This window comes from Amblyomma americanum, chromosome 11, assembly GCF_052857255.1.
Source record: "Amblyomma americanum isolate KBUSLIRL-KWMA chromosome 11, ASM5285725v1, whole genome shotgun sequence".
In the NCBI taxonomy this organism is placed as follows: Eukaryota; Metazoa; Arthropoda; class Arachnida; order Ixodida; family Ixodidae; genus Amblyomma; species Amblyomma americanum.
This window is the reverse complement of record NC_135507.1, coordinates 54,640,650-54,666,571: the sequence shown is the minus strand read 5'-3', so window position 1 is coordinate 54,666,571 and position 25,922 is coordinate 54,640,650. Positions and strand designations below refer to the sequence as shown.

Genomic DNA, 25,922 nt, shown 5'->3' with positions numbered 1-25,922 from the left:
GATCTGTACTACTCTATACCGCACAAAGAACTGTTTAAGGCGGTTAGATCGGTAATTGAGGATTCGGGAGAAGTGCCTTTTCAAAACAGGGCGGGTGTGAACATCGACCGTTTCTTAGCCCTTTTAGAGTTTTATCTACAGTCAACTGCCATTAATTTTAACAACCGGTTTTACACACAAAAAGCAGGAATGTGCATCCGGTCGTGTGTAGCTCCCGTTCTTTCTGACATTTTTCTTTTTTGCACTGACAAAAGATTGCATAGCTTACTACCTAACCAACGCATTTTTAGATATGTTGACGATTATTTGGTGATAATGGACAAGCCGCATGTTTTATCTATTGACGAAGTTGTTGCTGATGTTATCGCATCGTTCAAAACGGTTGAAAAAGGCTTAAAGTTTACCTTTGAACTCCCTAGCGGAAACTGTATACAGTTCCTTGACCTGATAATTCATTTCTTAGACGGGCATATATGCTGGACGTACAATCCTAGGTCACAAAAGGCACTCCTCTCTTACAGTAGTGCTCATTCAAAAATAATCAAAAGAACAATAGCTATGAATTTCCTCAATTCCGTTTTGGAAAAGTCATGTCCGCATCAATTGTTTGAAAGTGTCCAAATGCAAATTGAGCGATTGCGCATGTCCGGCTTTCCTCCAGATTTATTGTCAGCTGTTGCAGGGACGCTGCTACAAAAGAAAAAGTGCATCAAAAAGACGTATAAGCAAGACCAGAGGCTGCCAACTCAAGTAATCCCATATCTTCACAGAGTTTCTCATAATCTTAAGAAAGTTGGAAGCAGATACGGTGTTAACGTGCTCTTCTCCGCCCCAAGCAAGCTATTAAAAGTTTGTCCAATGATGATTAGTAAGAAAAGGCCGATTTGCACTATAAACCACCAACTTGTTTTCACCCGTTGCACTACTAAGGTAGCGTACAGCATTCCGCTCACTTGCAATAGAGTGTACATTGGTCAAACGGGACGCTGTTTCAATGAGAGAGCTAGGGAGCATTATAATCTGGGGAAAGAAGGGAAGAGTGGTCATCTTGCTACCCACTGCCGGGATTGTAAGTGTAAACCCATATTTCGGAAAGCTAAAATTCTTGGGCGTGGAAGAGATCGGATGGAAAGAGAGATTATTGAAGCATATCACATCAGAAAAGCAGGTGGTCAGTGTGTCAGCACCGCTTCCTTGTCTCTTATTGATAATGAAATGGCGTTTTTGAATCATTGCGGTTGATTGCCACGAGGCGATAGTAGCGCTGTACTTAAGCTTTGGTATTCTCAATAAAAATCAACTGGAAGTGCAGCATTCGTCCTCTCGTATGTGCGTCTATTTCATCCCCGTTTCTTCGTGCTGCTTCGTTTCCTCAAGATGGATCATTACCAACTAGCCCAAACTTCGGTGCTTTTGCGTAAACCAACGTTGCCACTTCACCTACGCTCATGTGCAGACTCTTGCTCCCTTCGTGAAACCCATTTCTGCATACATTTTTCATTGTACTTATTATATTCAGTCCCATCTGTACTCATTAATAAACGATCTATATAAACCTACACAAAAAAGGGCGAATTTGAGGTCATTAAATAACCGCAGTAAATCTTTCCTTAAAATTTCAAATCCGAATTTAAACTAACCGACTTTCGAAAGTCATTCTTTGTGAAAAAGAATCGACCAGAAAATATTTCGTTTAAAAAAATGCAATTTTTAACGATTCCTGTGCGTGCGATTCCTATTTTGCCAGCAAAATTGGGTGATGATGGGTTAGGCTTTTGGAAAAATAATTGCGGCCTAAAAGATGAGCTTCATTACTTTTACTGCTCCGAGTCCCGGGGGAAGCGAAAACAACGCAGGCCTTTACGCATTGACCTGGAGTACATTGCCATACAACAGCCCATCAATAATGGCTCGGTGGACATGACATGCTCGTCAGTCATGCGGTGGAACACTCTCAAACAATTAGAACCACCAGCGTGTCATTCGCAGCCGCTGTGCCTCGAACAACGCAAACTTAGCTGCTTGCACCGAGCAACTGCGACCACTCCGACCACCCGCCGTGATTCAAAATGGCGTCGCAGCGAGAGAGAGGCGGCGTGGAGGCGGTATAGTGCCTAGGAGTATACCAGTACATTTCCAGCCACTATAGAGGCGATCAAAGGATGGCACCATGGAGGGAAAAAAACTGAGGGGGGAGCATCCGGCGAGGGACTTGAAGCCTAGTCGTAAAAAGTAAAAATGCATTAAATAGAAGAGAGTCGGTCCCCACCGGGACCAAGCCACGTACGTGATAGCGTGAGGCGATATCTAGCGCCGCTGGGCGCGCGCATGCGCGGACTAGCGCGGCAGACAGACTGCAGATCAACCTCATTGCTGCAGACGGCCGCGCAGACGCGCGCACTAAAACATTGCAACACCAAAATACTAAGGACTGACTGGGAGAGGGAAAAAACGAGCGCTTGGATTGCATAGGCTGGCCGCTTGGCGTCGCGCTCCCTCGTAGGTTGAGGCACCACCCTGAACGGCGGCGCTGGCATCGAGGCACCCTATGGTGGCGATGCATACTAGAGCTATGCATACTAGCGTCCTAGCCCCCAAGCGCCGCTGTTGAAGAAACGAAACCAACAAAAAGCCGTTGTAACCGAGTAACTCTACCTGCCCTACTAGCCCCACTAACGTTCATAACTTCCACATCTACCGTCCGCATAGAGTTTCTTACTATTAACTCTATGACTTTCGGGTACGGGTCGACTTCTACTTCTCGCGTTTTCATCGCTACTCTTGCTAACTCTGATATTTAATTTTTGGTTCAAAACAGATATAGACCGTCTGATGAGAAAGCAAGAATACAACTCGAGCCACTCTGCTTGGCGTCAGCTCCCCAGCTAGCACCGATCATTAAAATAATGTTATAAATTTGTTATGCAATTTTTACGTTACTTGTTACATGGAATTGAAAGGTTAGAAATGTACAAATAACGATGTGTGTTGTATCATAAGCATTAGTTTAACGCTCAAAGTAAACATTGTGCTAATCCTGGGTTCTAAACGTTTTATGATGTTAATAATTAGCAAACAATATGTTCTATATTACGAATTAAATTAAAATCGAACAAGCCAGTGATCTAATATTGTGTTCTATATGTTATTGTAATATTTAGATGATAACTATAAAACAAGATTGAAAATATATTGTGAGCATTGTGTACACGAAATATCCTGAGAACGTCCTCATCACGAACAGGACATTCTGAGTACCTTTTCAGTGCATCATGGCTAAATGTCCTCGAAGATGTTCTCAGTTCCTACTTTGCTGGAAGACTCAAAAATGAGAATTCATACAGTCCCTACACATAAGTGAAATGCCTTACAATCCTATCCCAGGACAATATTGCGGGATTGAACTGAGATGAAACCAGCTTGGTCTCTCGCCCTGGTCTCTCATTACTTAAAAACTCCAGGTTTATTAAAAGATATGTGTCCACAGTAGTGATATAATGAAGGCAACCGCTATCACCATCACCAAACGTCCTGAGGACGTCCTCAAACGGTCGGAACGTCCGCATCACGAGTAGGTCATTCTGAGTCTTCGAAAGTCTTACAATCGTTTCATCGCAGGACAATAATGTGGCATTTAACTCAAATCAACCAAGCTTAATATCCTGCACTCGGCTCACTCGGATCGGCTCACACGGCTCGGCTCACTCGGCTGTAGGTTTATTAGAAGATATATATGTAGAACAATGATGTAATTAAGGAAACTATTATGGCCCCAAAATTATACGCCTTGGAAGATCTTAGGTCTTGTGATATGTCTGTCTTTTTGCGTCACAAAACCTGGATTCCCTGAAACAGGCTTGCTGAAGCCGCAGCCACCGACATAATAGAATCCGCACTTTTGTCCGTCCTGCAGTGTCATGGAAGCCTGATGCTCTATCATGGCACACAGGGCACCATGTGGGATTCATCAATGCTGTGCAGCTTGTACCCGCCCAATGTATGGGGGGGGGGGGGGGGGATGATGTAAACAGAGCCATTCGTTTTCGAGTAAAACTCGATTTTACCCGATTCTTGCGCTCCGAAAACGTTTCTTACAAATCAGGTTAAACCGGATTTCTCCCCGAAAATGCCCCTTCTAGAGTACCCACAAAGTCGAGGAAACGAGGGGCTCGTTATAATATACGTTTACACAGGATCGTTCACCTAAGAGCGTACAGAACTTTTAAAAATAGGCTTTTTGAGTTAGAAGAACGTTTTTTTTTCGGCATAGCACACTCAGTGGTGCAGTACATCAAAATACAGCTAAGATGTGCTAACTAGCAGGCAGGTTAACTAATATTTAATAGTTAACTTTTTAACTATTACCGTTAGGCTCCATAATTACGGAGAGGCGTGTGACCCACCGTAACAAACAACGACATCAGTTTTTATAATTTTGAAAACGCGGTTACCTTCGGCGCTGTGGTCCAATAAATTTGGGCTACATCGTAACAAAATACACGCGCTTTCGAAAAGCTTGAAGGCACACTAACCTCTCCGGTAAATGCAACTGGTCGAAATGACCAAAGTTTTGGATCGCCACGTGTTCGTTAAAGATCCCCATGGGTGGTCGAAATTATTCCGGAGCCCTCCAATACGACACCGGACGTCATTCTTCGTCCGTTCTTTCACTCCTTTATCCCTTCGTTACGGCGCGGTTCGGGTGTTAAGCGAGACATGTGGGGCAGTTACAGCGCCATTTCCTTTCCTCAAAACCAATTTTCTAGACATTTGTCGTCTCCAAAGCCCTTCCTATACGGTGAACCACAGAAAGGAAAGAATAATTGGGTTGCACACAGGGAGGAAAGGAGGGGAGTGACCTCCATAATTAATAGGCATGGAAGAGCGAAGGGGCTCATATTTGGTCGAATATTCTTCCCAGCTAACCAGAAGACACGAGCAGCCGCTATCATTAACTTTGCCCCTTACGAAGAGACCTATGCACAGCAATGGCGATAACATTCCTTGTCCTGCGACATGTTATTCCCCACGAAAGGTAAAGAAGGAAGGGCGGGGGTGGATTAATAGGGAGTCCAGTCCTTTTGTGTTGGCATTCAGAAGGTGTAAATGCTTTACCACAAGTGACGCCAATTCCAGTCTGGTGATCCCTTCGGCCAATGGGTGAATTTTAAGACAGACGACACAGTGATGCCCCACCTATGAGGTTTCTAACGCTTATAATAATAATCATCATCAGCCTGACTACGGCTGCTGCAGGGCAAAGGCGTCTCCAGCACCTCCACAATTCACCCTCTCCTGTGCCATCGGCGGCCACCCGATACCCGCAAGCTTCTTAATCTCATCCGCCGAACTTTCCGCCGCCCTCTGCTAGGCTTGCCTTCTCTTTGAGTCCAGTCCGTTACCCTTAATGTCCATCAGAAAACGGGCAATACGTGCGACTAATCACAAGCCTGAATAATAATAACGTGCGTGCTAAACATCTTAACGTTCTGTATATATTCTTTCTCGGAAGCTTTTTGAAAACTACCAAGCTTGGACGCACCACAAGCGGCGTAGTCAAAACTGCCTTCACGACGATCATCATCATTATAAACATAGGCTGCGCGACAAGCGAAGAAGAGGTTGGGACCGAGCGCGAGGAAAACGTACAGTGCTCAGAAAACGTGCCAAGAGGAAAAAGCAGTCTCACAGCAGCATCAAAGTCTCCACCATGGGTGAGCCCGCTAAATTTATTATCCTACGTTTTCCGCCTCGCTTTAAATTAGCAGCTGCGTGCGTTGAGCAGCAAGAGCAGAGCGTACGATGCGCCGGCAGAAATAGGCCAGCGTCACGAAGCCTCATCGGTGTCGCGAAGCCTAGGTGGCCTACCCGTGATGAATCAGCCCACTCGCAGACTCGACCGGATACGCGCATTAGTCGTTTTGCCCCAATCATCCTAAGCGCTTTTACTATATATCGGTGTATCAGAGTGAACATTCGGCGCACATATGTTTTTTTTATACAGTCTGAGTAGCCGGCACAACACGCCCGCGGATGAAATTGAGGTAAGGTTAACGATAAGCTTTCTGCACTCACATCAATACTAAGCCTGCCTCACTTGCGTGGAGGGCGTACAGCTTTTCTCAAAAGTATGCAGGACACGATATTTGTTTCTTAAACCACCCCTGGACACTTTTTTCGAAAATGGTACCAAAATTGCCGATTAGTGCCAGTGGTGTCATCTGTCGACGAACAAAAAAATGATTTGGACGTTCCCTACTCGCCTCGAACTGGGCACAGAGTGGCACAAAACACACGACAGTCTAGATTCGTCTTGAACCAGAAACGACAGTCGGTTTATGACGAACCTAGCTTGTCCAAGTAACTTCCATGTAGCTTGCCCATGTAACTTCTTGGGATAGTCTTCGCAAGGATGGTCGCCTCGCCTCAATAACTCCTGCCTCAGCACTTTCGATATTTATGCTTGTCTTAACTCAGAACAGTTTCTTCCACTGTGAACGAAGACCAACCAAATCCTGACTTCCACCTCCTTAATCTCTGGGCAAGGCGCAAACAGCTGGGCGTGTACATCACTCAGCATTCTTCAGACCAGTATGCACGAACGGAACTTCATAGAGTCACCGCTAAAGCCCGTCGGTATTCTAAACGCCTTCTGCACAAGCGCTCGACAGAGTGGTGTTCTCAACTCAGTACTCCTGTCGGCAATCGCCACTTATGGCGCGTATTTCATTCCATGGAACGCAAGCCATCCGTCAAAGACTATGCCGAGAGTATTCGTCTTGCCCTTCGTCTTTCTCCAGATGAATTTGCTTCGCAAGCTGCCCTTCAGTTTTTTCCGAATTATGACTGTTCACCTGCACCTGTTCCGGTCAGTTACAAACATAAGCCAGAGGATAAGATAACATGCCCGTTCACCATGGCTGAGCTTATAGCTGCAATTGAAGACATCCGCCCTAACACTGCACCTGGTCATGACGGTGTACCTTATGCCCTTTTCCGGAATCTGGATGGTGAAGCATTGACTTCACTTCTCAGAATTTTTAACGAAATCTGGATATCCAGTGAGATGCCACCAGATTGGAAACAATCAGTGGTAGTTCCAATACCAAAGCCTGGAAAATCACCTACAACTCTTGTGGCCCTACGACCGATTTCTCTTACCCCAACTATTTGCAAGTTGTATGAAAAACTGCTTGCCACTCGACCCTCCTGGTGGCTCGACCATCATCAGAAATATTCGTCTTTCCATATTGGTTTCCGACCAGGATACGGAGCTGAAGTTGGTCTTGACCACTATGCCAACGACGTGATACGTCGTTCACCTTACAGCCGTCTCGTTCGCACAGTCCTGGCAACAGATATCACGAATGCATACGACAACATTCTTCACGAAGCCATTCTCAATACTATGTCATCACTTGGCATGCCCTTGCAGATACGTAGAGCAATTCATGCTTTTCTCTCACAAAGGACATTTGCTATCCGCGTTAATGGCAAACCTACAGGCCGCTTCTTTTCTTATCGCGGAGCACCGCAGGGCTCAGTTTTAGCCCCAGTTCTATTTAACATCGCATTCATTCCTCTGAGTCTTTCCACCCTTCCTAATGTTCAAGTTCTGGCATATGCCGACGATATCACTCTCTGGTCCACAAATCGCTCAGCTCAGGTGCAGCAAGACTCTCTGCAAAATGCCCTGAATCTTCTACACAACTTTCTTGCCAACACTGGCCTCTCCTTCAACCTCTCCAAATCCTGTTACGTTCACGTGGGCAATAAAGCTGGCCGCCGTATTTTCAAAGCCACTCCGTTCGTGCTCACTATTGACAACGCACCTCTTCCTGAAGTGGAACATATCAATGTATTGGGCCTGCATGTTCATTCTTCAGGCAAAGGCACGGCTTGGTTATCAGCTATGCGCAAGAGTGCTATAAACACACTTGGCCTCATCCGCAGAATAGCCAATCGCTCTGGAGGTGCCCGCTCCGATACAGCTCGTCAACTTGTTCGTGCTGTCTTTCAACCTCGGCTTCTATACCAGGCTCAGTTTCACCAACTTACGAAACGACAGTGGTCTACACTCGAAGCACTCAACCACGAAGCCATGCGAGTCATTACTGGTCTACCCCGAGCAACTCCTACTTGTCTGCTGCAGGGGTATGCGCAGCTCAACACACTGGAAGATTTAATTACCCAGCGACAAACCAACAGAGCACGGAAAGTTTCTCTTCGTCCAATGTTCGAGCCTCAACTACCTCTATGGGACTACTGTCACATTACATCAAACAAGCCAGCTTGTCATAAGAAGTCGGAGTTCTCCTCTCCGCCATTACCATCAACTTTTTCTACCCAACATGATGGCTGCATCCTGTACACAGATTTCGTCATAACCTCAACGGGGGGATCAACTGTTTTGATAAGCCCGACACACCCTCAACTTACAGCCGCCAGACCTACTGTACTGAAAATTCATCACCTCTTCCCTTGGAGCTCCAAGCGATCTTAAATGCCATAGCAGCTTTACCTGACAACCCTCCTTATAAGCAGGTACACCTATTCACTCATTCCCAAGAAGCTCTCAAGCACCTAAAGAAAGTGCGTGGTACCCTTCGGGTTTCCCAGGACATACATGCTGCTTGCAAATCTTACCCAGTCCCTATACTCATACACTAGCTTCAAGCACGCACAGATGTCGATAGCATCGCATCTGACATGTCATCTCGTCTAGCGGACGTACCGCAAACACCTCCTGCCTCTTTGCCACCAGATCCACTTCTGACACATTTAACATCTTCAGCCTCCCTCAGGCGCCGTACACGTGCTCTTATTCCCCCGTGTACACACCCTCTTCCTCCCAACTTATCACGGATGGAGGAGGTCTCTCTGAGGCGGCTGCGTGTCGGAGTGGCCGTTACGCCTGCAGTTCGCCACCAGTGGCAAAGTGAGAAGATTCCTGCGCCAGAAAAATGCCCTCACTGCGACACACCCGCTTCTGACACCACTGTTCACCACCTATTGTGGACTTGCCCAGGAACTTCGCTGGTGCGCGCTCGCGTTCTGCAAGAGGCAGGCCTGTCCTCAAACAATGACTCCAATTTCACCTTGTGGATAACTAAAAACATTTATGCCCGAGGTTTATGTGACTTTTTACATCTTACTGGACTCCATGCCTTTTTGTAACGTATTAACGTAATAACGTACATTAATGGCATCACCTTTTATGCCGTGCGGCACATTTAGCGTCCTAGATAATAATTGTCCAAGTCCGCCAGGGGCCAGGGTGAGATTAGTCGCATCGCCAGAATCTCAAGAGCTTAAGAAGTATTGTTACCAACCCTCCCGAGTTGCACTTTTCCATTCCACAGTTCCTTTAGGAGGACCATCGTATTTGTATATTGCCCTTGTAGCAAAGCTGGATGGCTTGTGTTTTTGCACAAAGGTTATACATTGCACAGACGCCTTTTCCCGGTCAGTAATTGCCTCTGCATTTATATTACTCTATCTGCCGCTCTTCAGTTTTGAGACATCTATTTGTCAGTTTGTGTGCAATGCATCATACAGGCTTGTTGCAGTCTACTAGATTAAGAAGAAAAGTTTTGTGGTCGTGCAGCTTGGTTATCTATTGTGGCGTCCACAGAAGTTCTCCACACACTTAATGCAACACGTTAAGCATGCGCACTCTAAACACAAATGAGCCTATACTGAAGTAAAATGGCAGTAAGCTGTCCTCTACCGCAGTGTATGTATTCCGTATTTTCAGTCATGGCAATTTACCCCTGAGCTTTGGCAGCATACCCTGCACCTAGAAGGGAAAGCACTAGAGCTTAGCTTACTCCCATTTTACTCCCCATACAGGCTAATTCGTGTTTAGAGTTGAGCTAGAGGACAGCTTACCCCTTTTTACTCCCCGTACAGGCTAGTTCGTGTTTAGAGAGTCGAGTTAGAGGTCAGCTTACTCCATTTTTACTCCCCATACAGGCTAATTCGTGTTTAGAGTGTAGAGATAGAGGACAGCTTATTCCTTTTTTACTCCCCATACAGGCTAATTCATGTTTAGAGTGTATTGCTAGAGGACAGCTTACCCCTTTTTACTCCCCGTACAGGCTAGTTCGTGTTTAGAGTGTCGAGTTAGAGGTCAGCTTACTCCATTTTTACTCCCCATACAGGCTAATTCGTGTTTAGAGTGTAGAGATAGAGAAGAGCTTATTCCTTTTTTACTCCCCATACAGGCTAATTCATGTTTAGAGTGTATTGCTAGAGGACAGCTTACTCCCTTTTTCTCCCCATACAGGCTAATTTATCAATAGAGTGTAGAGTTAGATGTCAACTTACTCCATTCTTACTCCCCATAGAGACTTCTTCGTGTTTAGAGTGCAAAGCTAGAGGACATCTTTCTCCTTTTTTACTCCTCCTGTAGGCTAATTCGTGTTTAGAGTAAAAATAGAGTACAGCTTACTCCCTCTTTACTCCCCATGCAGGCTAATTCGTGTTTAGAGTGCAGAGCTAGATGACAGCTTACTTCATTTTTACTCCCCATAGAGGCTAATTCAGCAATAGAGTGTAGAGCTAGAGGTCAACTTACTCCCTTTTACTCCCCATAGAGACTTCTTCGTGTTTAGTGTGCAGAGCTAAATGACATCTTACTCCCTTTTTACTCCCCCTATAGGCTAATTCGGGCTTAGATTATAGCTAGAGGACAGCTTACTCCATTTTTACTCCCCATGCAGGCTAATTCGTGTTTAGAGTGTAGAGCTAGAGGACAGCTTACACCCCTTTTTACTCCCCATGCAGGCTAATTCGTGTTTAGAGTGCAGAGCTAGATGACAGCTTACTTCATTTTTACTCCCCATAGAGGCTAATTCATCAATAGAGTGTAGAGCTAGAGGTCAACTTACTCCCTTTTACTCCCCATAGCGACTACTTCGTGTTTAGAGTGCAGAGCTAAAGGACATCTTACTCCCTTTTTACTCCCCCTATAGGCTAATTCGTGCTTAGATTATAGCTAGAGGACAGCTTACTCCATTTTTACTCCCCATGCAGGCTAATTCGTGTTTAGAGTGTAGAGCTAGAGGACAGCTTACACCCCTTTTTACTCCCCATGCAGGCTAATTCGTGTTTAGAGTGCAGAGCTAGATGACAGCTTACTTCATTTTTACTCCCCATAGAGGCTAATTCATCAATAGAGTGTAGAGCTCGAGGTCAACTTACTCCCTTTTACTCTCCATAGAGACTACTTCGTGTTTAGAGTGCAGAGCTAAATGACATCTTACTCCCTTTTTACTCCCCCTATAGGCTAATTCGTGCTTAGAGTATAGCTAGAGGACAGCTTACTCCATTTTTACTCCCCATGCAGGCTAATTCGTGTTTAGAGAGTACAGCTAGAGTACAGCTTACTCCGTTTTTGCTCGCCATGCAGGCTAATTAGTGTTTAAAGTGTATAGCTAGAGGACAGCTTACTCCCTTTTACTCCCCACACAGGCTAATTCGTGTTTAGAGTGTATAGCTAGAGGACAACTTACTCCCTTTTACTCCCCACACAGGCTAATTCGTGTTTAGAGTGTATAGCTAGAGGACAACTTACTCCCTTTTACTCGCCATACAGGCGAATTCGTGTTTAGAGTGTAGAGCTAGAGGACAGCTTACTCCCTTTTACTCCCCAGATTGCACCGACGAACTGAATGGTGTGTGCTCTGCATTTCCCAGCATTAGCTAGTGCAACTCGCACACTACGGCCCTCAATGCAATGTCAGGCTGCGCTTGTAGGGAGCGAGGAAATTCCCCTTTCGTGGCTTCCATGTTGCCGAAATTTCAGAGGGCACCTGCGCTATAGCGGCACGGCTAAGCAAGCATCTTCGGATGGATACTTTTGGCACTGCTGATGTTAAAATATCCGCTAACGATTTGTTCATTTTACTGCGATAGCATAGCTGCACTCAACGGGTTGTGCAAAAAGGCACAACTACTCTACTAGACTGGTGCACATATGTGCGGTAATTTGTTATACAAGAGCTTCTGTCCAAAAAGCAACACTTATTTTGCAAAACAAATATTCTATTTAGGCGAAAAGAAAAATCTAAGGAACAAAATTAAACAAAGCCGAATAAGCCATTTCAGTGGTTGCTGAGAAAAAGTGGGAAGTATATACGTGGAACGTATATGACTTACCTTGTATATGGCCTTCCATCAACCACTCCAAGCTTTGTTTCTTGCCAGGAACAAGTGAATTATACGTCGTAATTTGTGGTCCGTCTCGAAATGTTGGTCATCGGCGTTGAAAAAGCCACACAGGCGGGCAGTGCACTTTCAGGTCACTGTTCTGGAATACAAAAACATCTTTCCTGCATTCTTGTAGCTTTAGTGTCCGCAGTTTAGCGAATACTTCCTGTATGCGTGCGCCGAAATGACTCATTCTAAACAGAAGCATTACATTTAATGCTTAAAAAAGTTTGATAAATTATATCTCCTGAAATTCGTTGAACCAAAGCTCTTCCTCGTTGCATACTTTCAAGTTTCGGCTAGGGATTTCACGACAATTTGTTCACCTCAAAAATTTGTTAAACTGACGCCCCTTTGAGTGGTATTTTACTGCACCTAGGCTCATAAAAGTAGACAGCTTAGTGCTCATTTCAGTTGATTGAACTTTTACTTAGCGAACATTCTTAAAGTCCTCCAAAGTTAGTTAAAATGGTATTTCACTTTACCATTTTTATACAAAACTCTCATGCTGCACTGTTAGGAATTCGAATGAAAATTTATTGCGAAAGTGCGATTTCCAGCATGTATAGATGGCGGGAGTATACAAGAGTGTACAACAGCTGTATCTTACTGGTACTCACCAACGGGGCAGAAACGGGGAGGCTAACGAAAAGTGTTCAGCTTAAGTTAAGGACAACGCAGCGAGCTATATATATATATATATATATATATATATATATATATATATATATATATATATATATATATATATATATATATATATATATATGGAAAGAAAAATGATATGTGCAACGTTAAAAGACCGGAAGCTGGCAGAGTGGGTGAGGGAACAAACGCGGGTTAATGGCATCCTTGTCGAAATCAACAGGAAGAAATGGGTTTCAGCGGGGCATGTAATGCGAAGGCAAGATAGCCGCTGGCCCTTAAGGGTAACGGAGTGATTCCAAGAGAATGCAAGCGTAGCAGGGGGCGGCAGAAAGTTAGGTGGGCGGATGAGATTAAGAAGTTTGCGGGGATACTGTGGCCGCAGCTGGCAAAGGACAGGGTTCATTGGAGAGACATACTGCAGTGGGCATAGTCAGGCTGATGGCGATGTGGCGGGAAACCTCTGACAGCGTAATGGAAAGTTTAGTGTTATTGAATGCAGTAGATAGAGATCACGAGTAAAAATATAATCATTACATTATCCCGGCCCTGGATCCTATATCCTCTTTTCTTGCCACTTCATTTTCTTTCTCTTCTCTTCCCCAGATGAGCAATCAATGATGTCGGGTTTTGGACAGTCGCGTAAGTACGACGGGAACCCGCATTTACTGCACCCACGTCGAACAAACCGATGTGTTCTTGCCGCCTCAGCAGATCAGATTCCGCAAAGATATGTCCTCACACCAGACCTTTTGATTCTTGTCAACCGTACCCTCCAAAACCTTAAAGCGGTTAGAAACAGGCAATATAGCAACCAAAGCCGTACGCAAGGCCTAGATCTCTTTAGCATACAGTGTACCGTGTTACCATCCCCAGAGTACCGAGATCCCGCCCACCGCTGCAGAGCACGCGCTGATTGGTCCCGATGCTGCAGGCGCGCGCTCAACTGCCGGGTACCTGGCGCCATCTGACGCCGTCAGGGCGTTTTGTGCATGCGCATTGGCATCACGCGGGCTCCCGGTACTCCGGCAATGGTAACAGTAACCCGGTACACTTTATGCTAAGGTGTCTTTGTCGCGCAGGGCCCGTTGCTTGAGGCAGTCACCTCTGCAGACCACGGCCCTAACATCTCATATAGCCTTCCTTCGCCACCGCAAAGAGCGCTTCCGCATCTCTTACTCTGTGTCAGACCGCATCACACTTATGCAAAGCACGCCACAGGTGTCTATCTTACCCCCCATATTTAAAATGGGCATGACACCCCTATCCCTCTTCGAGCACACCTCCGCAGAAGACCTTGAACGCTGGTGCGGTCATGCAGCGGGCGGTGAACGAGACCAAATACTTCAGTCCTACTCGAGCACAGTATTCGAATATTTCGTTCTAGTATGCCTGGCACCAGCAATAGACAAATCGAAACTCCTCCTGCGCACCAAATACCGGAAGGAGCACAACCACCTAGATGAGGGTAGCTGATTGGGTAAGTTGGTTCGTCATTATGAAGGTTACAGCGCTCGGGAACATGGACAACACGAAGGAGACACCAGTCTTCATAATGAGCAACCACCTAGTTCACCTTCACATGGCCCTTTCATCTAGGGTACTTGGCGCATACTTTGCAGTGATCCTTTCTGTGTGTACGCGTTTGTTTGCGCTGAATTTTTCTAAAATTAACGCTGAAATGAAACGAGTTGGAACAGAACCGTTGCGTTATGGAACATATGCAGACTCTTCTCTATTTCGGCTGCTTCATTTTTCTTGCTTTCTTCCTTCTTCAGCTGATCAATCAGGGATGACTGTTGGGATGTCGCGTAAGTAAAGCGAGTTGCCGCACTTCCCTGAGTATCGCGTCATATGACGCCCGACCGCAATGGAAGACCCTGTCGAGCAAAACAAATTGTTGTAAATCTCTGGATATTGCACGAAACAAGTCGGACCTGCAGTGCGGATGTACAGCCCAGTGGGCGCAGAATCTCCCTTGGACGTCCTGTGGACGTCCTAAACGTCCGCAGGACGTCCAAGGGAGTTTCAGCGCCCACTGGGAGTCTGGCCAGAATGAAACGCGACCCCGCATACGCCGTACTTTCCTACTTCGGAGCGAGATATTCTTTTGCGACCGCCTTATGAAAATTAACGCGATAGCGTCCAAGGCCAGAAAATCCGGTGTCGGCGTCGTCGGCATTGTGAGCGAAAAATCACGAGCTAGCACGACTCTGGCAGGTGGTGCCCAGAGAGCAACCTAGTATGCAGGTCGGCCACCTAGGTAACGTCACCTTGCGGTGTCATCACAACCTGCCCTCCGGATAGCGAGAAAACTGCCCACCGTGGCAAGTGGCAGTTAATGATTCGTCGCTCGGAAAGAGTAACCTGGGCAGCACAGGCCCACCGCCGGGAGCACCTGCCTTCGCAGGCAGTGGCGCATCGCTTAACCACTGCGCCAGGAGGGTCATGAGGACTCACAGAGATCTACGAATGTTAAGTAGATAATGACCTTCTGCATATATCTATTATAAAATTTCTTGAGACAATCTATAGAGCGCCCATACCCTTTTGTCTATTATGTATATAGACTTTCTGTTGACAAATCCTATACAGCACTCTAGGAAATACGAATCTTTTAGACAGTCTATATGCAATCTATAGATCTAAGGCCATAATCTTTTAGTAGACTTTTTCTCCATACACAGTCTATGACTACCTATATGCAAAAAGAAATTTTAGGCAGTATAGTCTATAAGAAGTCTAAAGTCTATGGAACATTTTTGTAAGGGCATGGAATTAACCCACTGTGTCCCCTCCAATTTTTTTACATTGGTAGTCTCTTTACCAAGAAACATGGATCTCGATATTTGTACGCTGCAGCTGACAGCTAGTACACTGACAAAATATTTTGTTTGTTCACAGACATTGTTCGCGTTACGTTTTGGCCTGACTGTAAATTGCAGAACGCTTCGTGAAGGAGGTACTCAGCGGAAACTCGCATCTAGTTAACGCTGATCTGTCAAGTCATTATAAGGAGGAGAGCTGTTGCTGAGATTTTGTAGCGCAGTTATGGGCTGAAAGGTGAGTAGTTAGCGTCTGAACGAGCTAGATGCAGTCAGCGCGAAATTAACTGCGGGCACCAGTCCTGTGATTACAGACGTCCGCGCTGTGTGCATCAACAAAGTATGCAAGCAATTACCACTCTGGTTATGCAATTTTAGCGACAGCGACTGCGGTGTGGAATGACAGTGAAAGTATAGAATGGTTAGTACGTCTAGGTACGCGTGTAGGATGTGTGTTGCGCTTCGGCCGTTACGTTTGCATTAGAGCCACGGGTAAGCTCTACAGTGAATGCTTGGGGGCGGAGGGTCATGAGCAACGTTGTTAGCGAATCGCATTCTGACAAGTCAGCGTGGCGCGTTGCCATGCTGTCATGCGTGACGTCATTCCATTTTGGCTAATCAGTGTGACGCGTTTCACCTGGCATGTCATGCCAACGACGCCACAGAAACGAGAAACATGGCCTTAACAGTGGTCGCTGTAAAATAAATCATATGCGTATATTGTTAATGAGCACAGTAAATTTATAGCACGCTCATTTCCAAATTGAAAAAGGCAATGGGATGGAGGAGGGATAGCATATAGGTCTTTTCTAGAAAGACCTCCTTGGGCGCCGCCCTATTTTTTGCTGGACTGTTATGTGCATCCGTGGCCGAACAGTGTAAAAGGTAGCGCATTTTTTTGCAATCATTCGCAACAATCAAAAGAACAGGTGTTTTGCCATCTCTGTCTATATGCCACTATAAAAGTATAGAATGCCCCCAACTATTCTGGCAAAAAAAGAGGCAAGACGGGCAGCAGACGTTGCATCCGTGGCCGAACAGTGTAAAAGGTAGCGCATTTTTTTGCAACCATTCGCAACAATCAAAAGAACAGGTGTTTTGCCATCTCTGTCTATATGCCACTATAAAAGTATAGAATGCCCCCAACTATTCTGGCAAAAAAAGAGGCAAGACGGGCAGCAGACGTCGTGCTCAGTTACTAAACCTCCTTCAATGTCAACCGTCATTCGATCGCACGCTTCCCTTTTTGAAGCTGCGCTGCAGTATGACGGGGCACACACTTCTTACCGCTGCATTTGTTCTGTGCTGCTGGTGCTGTTGTTCTCTGGTACGTAACCTGTAAGCATATTTGAAAGCAGTCGGCAAGCCTTCAAAAACAGTTAATATTTGAATTTGGGTCCTAAGAGCATGTAACTACGCCGATAAAATGTCATTACGCTGTGTGTTTAACGTATCATCTGTGTCGTTTCGTTTTTTTCATTTTTCAGAGATGTCGACTATAAGCGGTGAGATATACCTATTTCTGGTTGCGCATAACATTGACCTTGCCGTGCGTTCACGAACGACTTTGGTGGCCATGAGTTTGGAGATTATGATTGCCAGTCAGAAGATAAAGAATGCGCTGTGCAATCATGATTTCCTTTCCGTATGACCTGCTTTACGAGAAATGCGCCTGGTTAAGGTTGATGAAAAAAAAAACTCCTGTGCGCTTCGTTATTAACCAGTGGCGTTACGATTCGCTGCGATAAATGCGCTCTAGTCTCAATGGCCACTGTGAGTCCGCAAGCTTCCAGCGGTGCCCAGTCATGCTGTCCTTTAACGCAAGATGGCGACGCAATCCAGCCTTTTTTATTCCCTGTTTGCGCTTCGCACACATTTCATTACTCCCATCTGAAAACACTTGAGATCGCGATCTATCAAGTGGCGTCCGGATGCCGATCATCGTCATTACAGCGTCAGTACGGTAACGTCCTATGCAGGACAAAGGCCTTTTTCACGTGTCTCGAATGACACAGGCGCGGCACTCAGCCCAAGCACCCTCATTACACCTCCCCGACCCTTCCTTTTTTACTCCGTTCAAACTCCTCCAGTCCCAACTGCTTTGCTACGTACGCCAGTCCAGAGCCCAGTTCTTTGTCCTATCCCCGTTTTCATTCATACATTCATCCTCCTACAGGAGTGTTTTGCTGGTTGCGTCTGCATTGCCTCAGGACCACTTCCCTTGAGTCAGCCAGACCCAAGATCTGCTGAGCGTATCACCTGGAATACTTCTGGCTCTCAGAGTCAAGTGCTGCTCAAAACTCAACGCAGCCTTTCATTCCTCAGCTGGGAAAACGGCAGTCACAGCTGAAATTTAAAACAGCATTAGATATTAAATTATACAGCACCTCTAGGTTCTACGTCATCGTTTGACGCTGGTTATAGCCGTGGTCGCCACCATGGAGCTATATTTTGCCGCTCATGGACTTGGCTACACGCGCCTGATGCCTGGCACAGTGCGCAGATCTCGAGCGGTACCCAAGAACTGACCGTGTGCAGGCTTCCGCTGAGATATCTATGGGTGTCCTTGCTGCACACTGGACATCCGCTCGCCACGATGGCTCAACAAGTGGCACCAATCTTTTCCAAGCTGAACTTTCCTCATGAATGAGACGATGATTACAACTATAGCAACATCTGTCAGTCACCAATGGCGAACAACGTGTAATTGATTGAGCATGCTTTCACTTGTATAATTGTGACTGAATCACACAGAGCGGTGAGATGCTATGCGAACTTGCCTACTGTGGTATCCTATTCTCCCTAGTTGCTGAAAATAATGGGTTCCTAATGGCTCTTGCACCCACACCGACTAGTTTCGGCGGCCATGAAAAATCACTTGGGAGTACGGTCGTCAAAGGAATTACCGCGCGGTACCGGCTTACGATCCATGGGTGCTTTCTTCTCGTAAAACTGTTTTGCAGCAGTAAAGAATTCATGGTAATTTTTTCCCCTCATCAGGCACAGAAGGGTAAGTACTATTGCGTTTTCTTTTTATGGCTGACAGAAATGCCTCTTGAATGATCGCAAGGCTGTGTTGAGAACTGGCACCCCTAGAGTGATTTCGAGCCCATAAATGCCACCGCGCTTGCTTGAATTAACATTGCCACCTTCCTTCGGTTTTAGTTTGAACGTTCCGACGTAACTGCGCTTTGTAATGAAACCCTCGCAACAACTTCACCGGCAGGTCGGGCCTCACTGATATTTAAAAAAAATGATTTGCATGTGTTTTTTATCCGATGGAGCTGCGGTTTATTTCCAGAATTTTCAATCATATCATTAGACTTATACTCTAATGGCAGCGCCTAATCACAGCGTTAACTCTTCAGAAAGCACAAAATTTCACGATATTTTATCTGCTTATATTTTTCTAATATCGTTCTGATCCTGAAAATATATTGTTTCATTGGTTTCGGGCTGCTATTAAGGCACAAAAAAAATTTTAGAGAAGATTTTTCTGAATACATTCTATAGCTATAAGATAAGTTCTGGAACGCGCAGTATTTAATACACACACCGCAACATATATCAGTAATGCGCGGAGACCGATGGACGAGCTTATCTTGCCCTTGGAAGTGGAAGTAAAAAATCATCGGGCTCTGCAAATATGACTCATATCAGGCGATATTAGTAGAAAGTGGCACAATGTGTACAGCTCGGGCCTGGGAGTTAAATGATAAAATGGCCTATTTGGCACGTTTAGTGGTTGCCGTGGAAGCGTAATTATGCGGCAGCTGACGTCCATTCCTTTACAAAAACTTTAGACAGTCCAAAGACTGTCCACAGACTTCTGTCTATAAAGTCTATAGACTCTCTATAGACAAACCTTAGAGAATAGTCTATAGGCAATACAAATCCCATAGACAGTCTATAGACGATCTATAGATTTATGGCCATACACGCTTAGCAGACTTTTGTCTATATACTACGAAAAGACAAAAAAAAACAAAAAGAAATATTTATAGGGAGGAAAAAATGTATAAAAAGTCTATAGACTGTTTACAGACCATGGCTGTAAGGGACGCTAAACAATGGCACCACTGGCTCACTACTAAATTACAGAAATGAAATATAATGTCTTGCGTTGCTCGGTACCGCTATCTGAGCAACCCTACACGCGACTCAGAATGAACTTGAACAATCAGGTCTCCACTTTCCTCTCTGGCAGTATACCACGCTAAACTTATCTCGACCCTGCTCCGAGCCTTGACAGTTCCTTGTTAGGCTATACCTTAGCTTTTCCTTGGATGAACGCCCAAACTTCGTGGAGCACCATCATCCCGGTTATTTAATTGCTATAACCGTGGAGAATTCATTCCATCAAATTTCTCAGTTAAATTGAACGCTAATGCAACAGTGCAGCAGAGGAGCTTTACTGTGCCGCCGACAGCAGTCATCTGTATTCAGACAAACTATTCAAGATATCGTTTGGTACTTGAACCGCGCCGTAACGGAAGCAATAAAGGAGGGAGTGAAAGAAGAAAAGAAGAAAGAGGTGCCGTAGTGGAGGGCTCCGGAATAATTTCGACCACCTGGGGATCTTTAACGTGCGCTGACATCGCACAGCACACGGGCGCCTTAGCGTTTTGCCTCCATAAAAACGCAGCCACCGCGGTCGGGTTCGAGTTCCCGGCTTCGAACCCGACCGCGGTGGCGGCGTTTTTATGGAGGCAAAACGCTGAGGCGCCCGTGTGCTGTGCGATGTCAGCGCACGTTAAAGATCCCCAGGTGGTCGAAATTATTCCGGAGCCCTCCACTACGGCACCTCTTTCTTCCTTTCTTCTTTCACTCCCTCCTTTATTCCTTCCGTTACGGTGCGGTTCAGGTGTCCAACGATATATGAGACAGATACTGAGCCATTTCCTTTCCCCCAAAACCAATTATTATTATTAAGCTAGAGTTATCTCCCAAAAGACATCGACGCTTCCATGGATGCCTGCAGGATGTGCAAAAGTGTTTCAATGCCCATTGGGGTAACAATTCCCCATAATAAGCAAAAGTAAACAACATCTTGCGTTAATTTGACGTCTTCCCCAGAGGAAGGTTCCTTCTTTGCAGTCTGCATCTTCGGCGTACAGGCAGTATTAAGGATGGCTCCCTTGTCACTCTATAACAAGTTAGTTATGCAGGCAGCAGCCCCTTCGCAAAATTTACGATTGAAACATGGCTTCCAGCTTGAAACCTCCATGAAAGTACAGCAAAAAAGCTTTGGTGAAGTCTTCAGCAGCTGCTTTTTGACTGCAAGCACCCGTCTGCTTCACCGCTGCTTCACATGCCATTAGTTATGATTTCTCCCATTGGCGGCACTGTTCAAGCGCTTTAGGTAGTTTTCCTATATGTGCTCCCTGTGGGAGATATACAGGAGCACCAGCTTTAGGAAACGCTGACTCCACTAACTGAACGTGCCGTTGCTACATGCAATACTACAAGGAAACGAAACGGCACATTCGTATCTACGAGGGTGCGATGAAGTAGGCTGCCACAGAGATCTCGAGGTCCTGTATACGGTTGAAGAATAGTCTAGGCGTGGTCTACTTTAAAAAAAAAATGGAAAGGAAAGTAAGAAGAGATTAGGAGAATTTTCGGTGGGGAGTGAAAGATTAGTTTAACTGAAAAGAGAATTAAATTACATCGACGGATTAAAAGGACGCATCGCGAATCATTTGCAAGGTTACAGGTATCTTTACCTCGATGTAAAGTAGATGTACTGCTAATTATCTGTTGGAGGCGTGCAACAGCGTCATGGCGTCTTCCAACGCCGTCGGTTAAGAGTTGATTAAAAACATGGAAGCAGTTTTACTGTTGGTATACAGCAAATGATTAAACAACTTAGGAAGCTTTCTTTTATGTGCGTTTTAAGGATAATTTCCCAGTGCTAACCGCAGAAAGCCCACAAATTCTTGTTACTTATAATGCGTTTCAAGTTCCACCTGCCAACCTACACTATAGAGTGTCGCACGAAAGTTACGGGGCCATTCTCGTTATTTCTCGTTCGTCTGCTCGCCCGCAGGACCACCGGATCTCCTGAGAACGAAGGAATGAAAGCGTCCATGATACTGATCTGGCTTGTCCTGTCCATGCTGCTCGCCGGACTGATCTACTTCGTCCTTTTCTCGGGACCATTTGACAGTGAGTGCAACCGCACTTTAAAGGGCTACTGAAAAGGTTTTAGAATTTGATGAGCTTAAAAGGGCCGAATCTGTGAAACATACGGCTGAGAAGCATACCCCGTTGCTCGCGGTAACATTTCGCAAATGGGGTACGTATGCCCGAAATAGGGAAATGCGCCTAATAGCGCTATCGCACTAAAACTCGTGACGTCCTTACCTAAAAGTACTCCGTGATCTCCGTTTTGAGGTAAATGGTGGCGTAGCATAGCCTCTGAGATTCGTGCCAAAAATCGGTGTCGACGCATGCCTTGTAGTAGCGAAATCAGCCGGTGGTGGCGACACCTGTATTTCGTCCTTTGGTCCTTGCTAGCATATAAAAGCTTCCCCTTACAAAAATGCTCTATACACAGTCTATAGACTTCTTATAGACTCTATTGCCTTCCTATTGATATTCCTTTTTTTCTCTTCATAGTCTATAGACTGTCTATAAAAAAAGTTTACTAAACATGTATGGCCATAAATCTTTGCATTGTGTATAGACTTTCTATAGGATTTGCATTTCCTATAGACTGTTACCTAGTGTTTGTCTATAGAGACTCTACAGACTTTATAGAAAGAAGTCTTGGAGAGCTTATGGACTGTAAAGAAATTTTTGTAAGGGTCGTTTTGGTGACAATGGTCTCTCAGTGATTTGAGCGCGGTTCACCTTTGAAACATTCCAACTTGAATGTGTCTGGATTGTCTCTTTAAGACACAGGAAGAGACCAGAATAGATTAGTCAGCAAACGAGATTTAATGACATCTTAATTGAAATCAACAAAAGAAGCGGTTTTGGGCAGATAATAAAATGCGGAGAAGATGTGACCGATGGTCCGTCAGGCTAACGGAATGGATTCTAAGAAAAAGAAAGCGTAGCAAGAGACGGCGGACAGTCGGATGAGCAGACAAGATTAGGAAGTTTGCTGGGATCGGTTGGCCGCTGCTGGCACAAGACAGGGTTAATTGGAGAGATATCGGAGAGGCCATTGTGTTGTGATTTTTTTAGAGTGGAGAGAACAACGCGAAAGCAAAAATATCCGGTCAGCTCTTAAGTGCAGTCTAGGCGGCCAGGAGGCCGCGTTACCCTAGCATCGAAGCATTACAGCGGATGCTTCGATGCCATTGTTAACGTTAAATGTGGAGGCTATTGCGACTAGTCCGCGTGCCTTCGAGAATGTTTCTGGCTTGGTTTTATTCCCGAAGAAGCAGAGGTGAGCGGTTCCGGGAAAATTTAGAGACTGGCGAAAAGTGTGTGCATGCTGGGCATATATGACGAGACCTATCGCAAGTTACCGGTGCTTTACTTAAACTGATGATTTCCATTGTCCGTAGGTTTGTCACACAACATGACTGAGGATGAGAGCTCGGTGAGAGTTCTTTACGTCATCGTAAACTGCGAGGATGTCAAGAACTCTTTGTAAGCGGATCTCTGAGGCTGGAGCATTGCGCCATTAATTTCAATGCAGTGATCACAGAGTCCGTAAATGTTACGTCGCTATTATCAACGTCGCGAGTATGAATCTAGTTGCAGGGGAAGAAAAAACCAGCTTTCAAGTCCAATTTCTCAATAACAAATATGCCTCGCGCATTCGAACAACCATAAAAAATAGCCACAAAAAAAAACTTTTGCTAAGAAAAAATTACGAACTTATATCCAGTGTCTCCTTAGACCTTTAATGCATTTTCCACGCGGTGATTGCTTAATTTTTTGGGGGGCACTTAATATGAATACGTATTTTTTTTGCTATTAAGTTCACCATACATACATGTTTTCGTCCATTCCCCCTTTCCACTGCTTTAATGCCATTAAGGCGATGCAAGTGTTAAATAAATAAATAAATAAATAAATAAATAAATAAGGAGATGTAAGATACAAATGATAAACATCTGAAAAACATGTAGTATGCATAATCAATTTATCTAAACTTCTTATTAAAGTGAAGTGCGCAAAGTACATCAGTCTCTGTCATTACTTTAGAAACAGCCCTTTCCAAAACATGGATCAAAGCGAGACCAGACTGCCAGCCGCCAGGGAGATAAGTCGATCATCACGAAACTTAACCCCAGTGGCACAGCAGCCTAAGAAAATTTTCAGTGGATGGAAAAGTTTTGTTTCCTCCTGCTGCGTTTAATTTTTCGTCTGAATGTGCGCATTTTTATTTCAGTTACGCAGCAATTATATTTCTCTCAATGAGCTGTCCAATTTTTCACTTTTTTACCCTGTTGGGACAGTATATATAGGGACGAAATAATGGATGTTGATGACGTATACCTGACGTCTTCGTGGTCCGGGAATTACTCACAGATCCCTTCAATAGATAGGGAAAAAAAATTTGTGCATTAAATTCATGACTTCTTCACAATTATGTGTGAGAAGTACATTTATTCCTGTCTTCATACAAGTTATCCTCTGCGTGTAATCCCTAACAGTTATCTTCAACTTTAGTAGAAAAGTAGCTAAAAAAATTGGCGGTGGTTTTGCTGTGGTTAAACCTGGAGTGACACGATGGCTACAGCTGGCCGAGTGGAACTTGCTCAGTTGAATTGCAAAGTCAGTCTTTCGCCGCTCCGTTTCGCTGGGTGTTCCTTAGTCTTCGTCCCACTTGACACGGCGCATGCGCACAGCTGTTGCAGCTTGGTTTCGCCGGCGCGCCGCACCGCCGGCAGCAGCAGCGGCTCCGCACTACGTGGCTGGTCACGTGACCAACCACGTGGCGGTGGCGGCGCCGCCACGCTGAAGGCTCGAAATGCTACCGTAATGTAGTTATCACTAAAAAATGAGAAGAGACACTTAACCTCCGCTCCGAAGGTTTGATGCGATATCGTTAATTAGTTAAAGTACATGTATGCTGAATTCGTCACTCTCGACTTTGCGTTCATAGGTCCCTGGGAGTCCTAATGCCACCGCTGGCACAGTGATGCAGCAGTTAAGCGATGCGCCACGGCCCTGCGATGTCAGGTGCTCCCACTGAATTTCCCGAGCAACCTCTCGCGACCAGTGACCACCTGCCATGGTGGTCAGTTTCCTTACAATCCGGTGATCAGGTTATGGTGACGCCACAAGGTCACGTGACCTAGGTGGCCCGCCTTAGTTGGTCCTCCGAGGATTTATCTTTTGCAATGCCAATGATCTACGCCGAATTTTCTATAGAATGGGAGCCGTAATGCTTGCGCGTTAAAATTCGTCTTTTTGCGTGGTTGTTCCATTACTTATTGGAAGGACTTGTATCGTGGTCTGTATCTATCGGGAACAAAAGTCTTCTCGATGCTCGGAAAGAGATTTATGCACACTGGTGCCATGTTTGGGACCGATCACATCATTTCACTATTACAGATAACAGAACGCGAGTCTGACTTTTACGTCCCCAGATGTACTTCCGATCTGGTTACTAATAATAGGGCATCGCCCTTATTTGCTGCTCACGCATCCTACAGACTTTTGTCCCCGACTGTACATAGTCTCTAGCTCCTCGCTTTCGCGCGCGTGAGGCATTGCCAAGGTAGAGCCCAAAGTGAGGGCGGCCGCGATGTCCTACTGCACCCTTCTAAAAAGAGTTTATTGACTGTCTATAGACTTTTGCAAACTGTATTGCCTTCCAGAGATGCATCATTTTGTGAGTTCATAGTCTATAGACTATGGCCGAAAGTCGTGGTCTAGTGGTTTGGGCGTCCGCTTCGGCTGCGGGAGGTGGTTGATTCGAAACCCACCGCCAGACACCCACCGGTAAAAATGAGTACAAGCCACCCCCGGCCCGGCGCCCGGCTTCTTCAGGGGTGTCTGTGTTTGGAATAGGCTTCGCAAACCCCGCTGCGCCCATTCGGGGGCAACCCTGTTTCGAACAACTCAGCCTGCAAAGGTGGTAACCAGCGCCGACATCAGCGTTCAAAGCGTAACCAGCGCTGACATCAGCGTTCAAACACTAAGGTCCTTCGTCAGAAGCGATTCAGAGGATCACTGCTTTTTAGCTGTCCGACCTTGTGAGACGAGTCTGCTAAATGTGCATGGCCATAATCTTATATAGTTTTTATTTATTGTCTATAAGATATGTTC

The 25,922-nt window shown here is 45.4% G+C and overlaps 1 protein-coding gene and 1 long non-coding RNA gene across 2 annotated transcripts in view; both read left to right on the top strand.

Annotated features, from left to right (window-relative positions):
* Nucleotides 1-5,628: 5,628 nt before the first annotated feature.
* Nucleotides 5,629-17,189, top strand: LOC144110383 (uncharacterized). The gene is made up of 4 exons (XR_013309821.1): nucleotides 5,629-5,714; nucleotides 13,465-13,500; nucleotides 14,637-14,669; nucleotides 17,171-17,189. It is a non-coding gene; the product is annotated as an uncharacterized LOC144110383 (long non-coding RNA).
* Nucleotides 17,190-21,737: 4,548 nt separating this feature from the next.
* LOC144110413 (uncharacterized) overlaps nucleotides 21,738-25,922 on the top strand; it is a 55,991-nt gene continuing 51,806 nt past the window's right edge. The window contains exon 1 of the mRNA XM_077643291.1: nucleotides 21,738-21,851. Coding sequence (XP_077499417.1) covers nucleotides 21,761-21,851 — 91 coding nt within the window. The 5' untranslated portion in view covers nucleotides 21,738-21,760. The remainder of the gene's footprint in view (nucleotides 21,852-25,922) is intronic.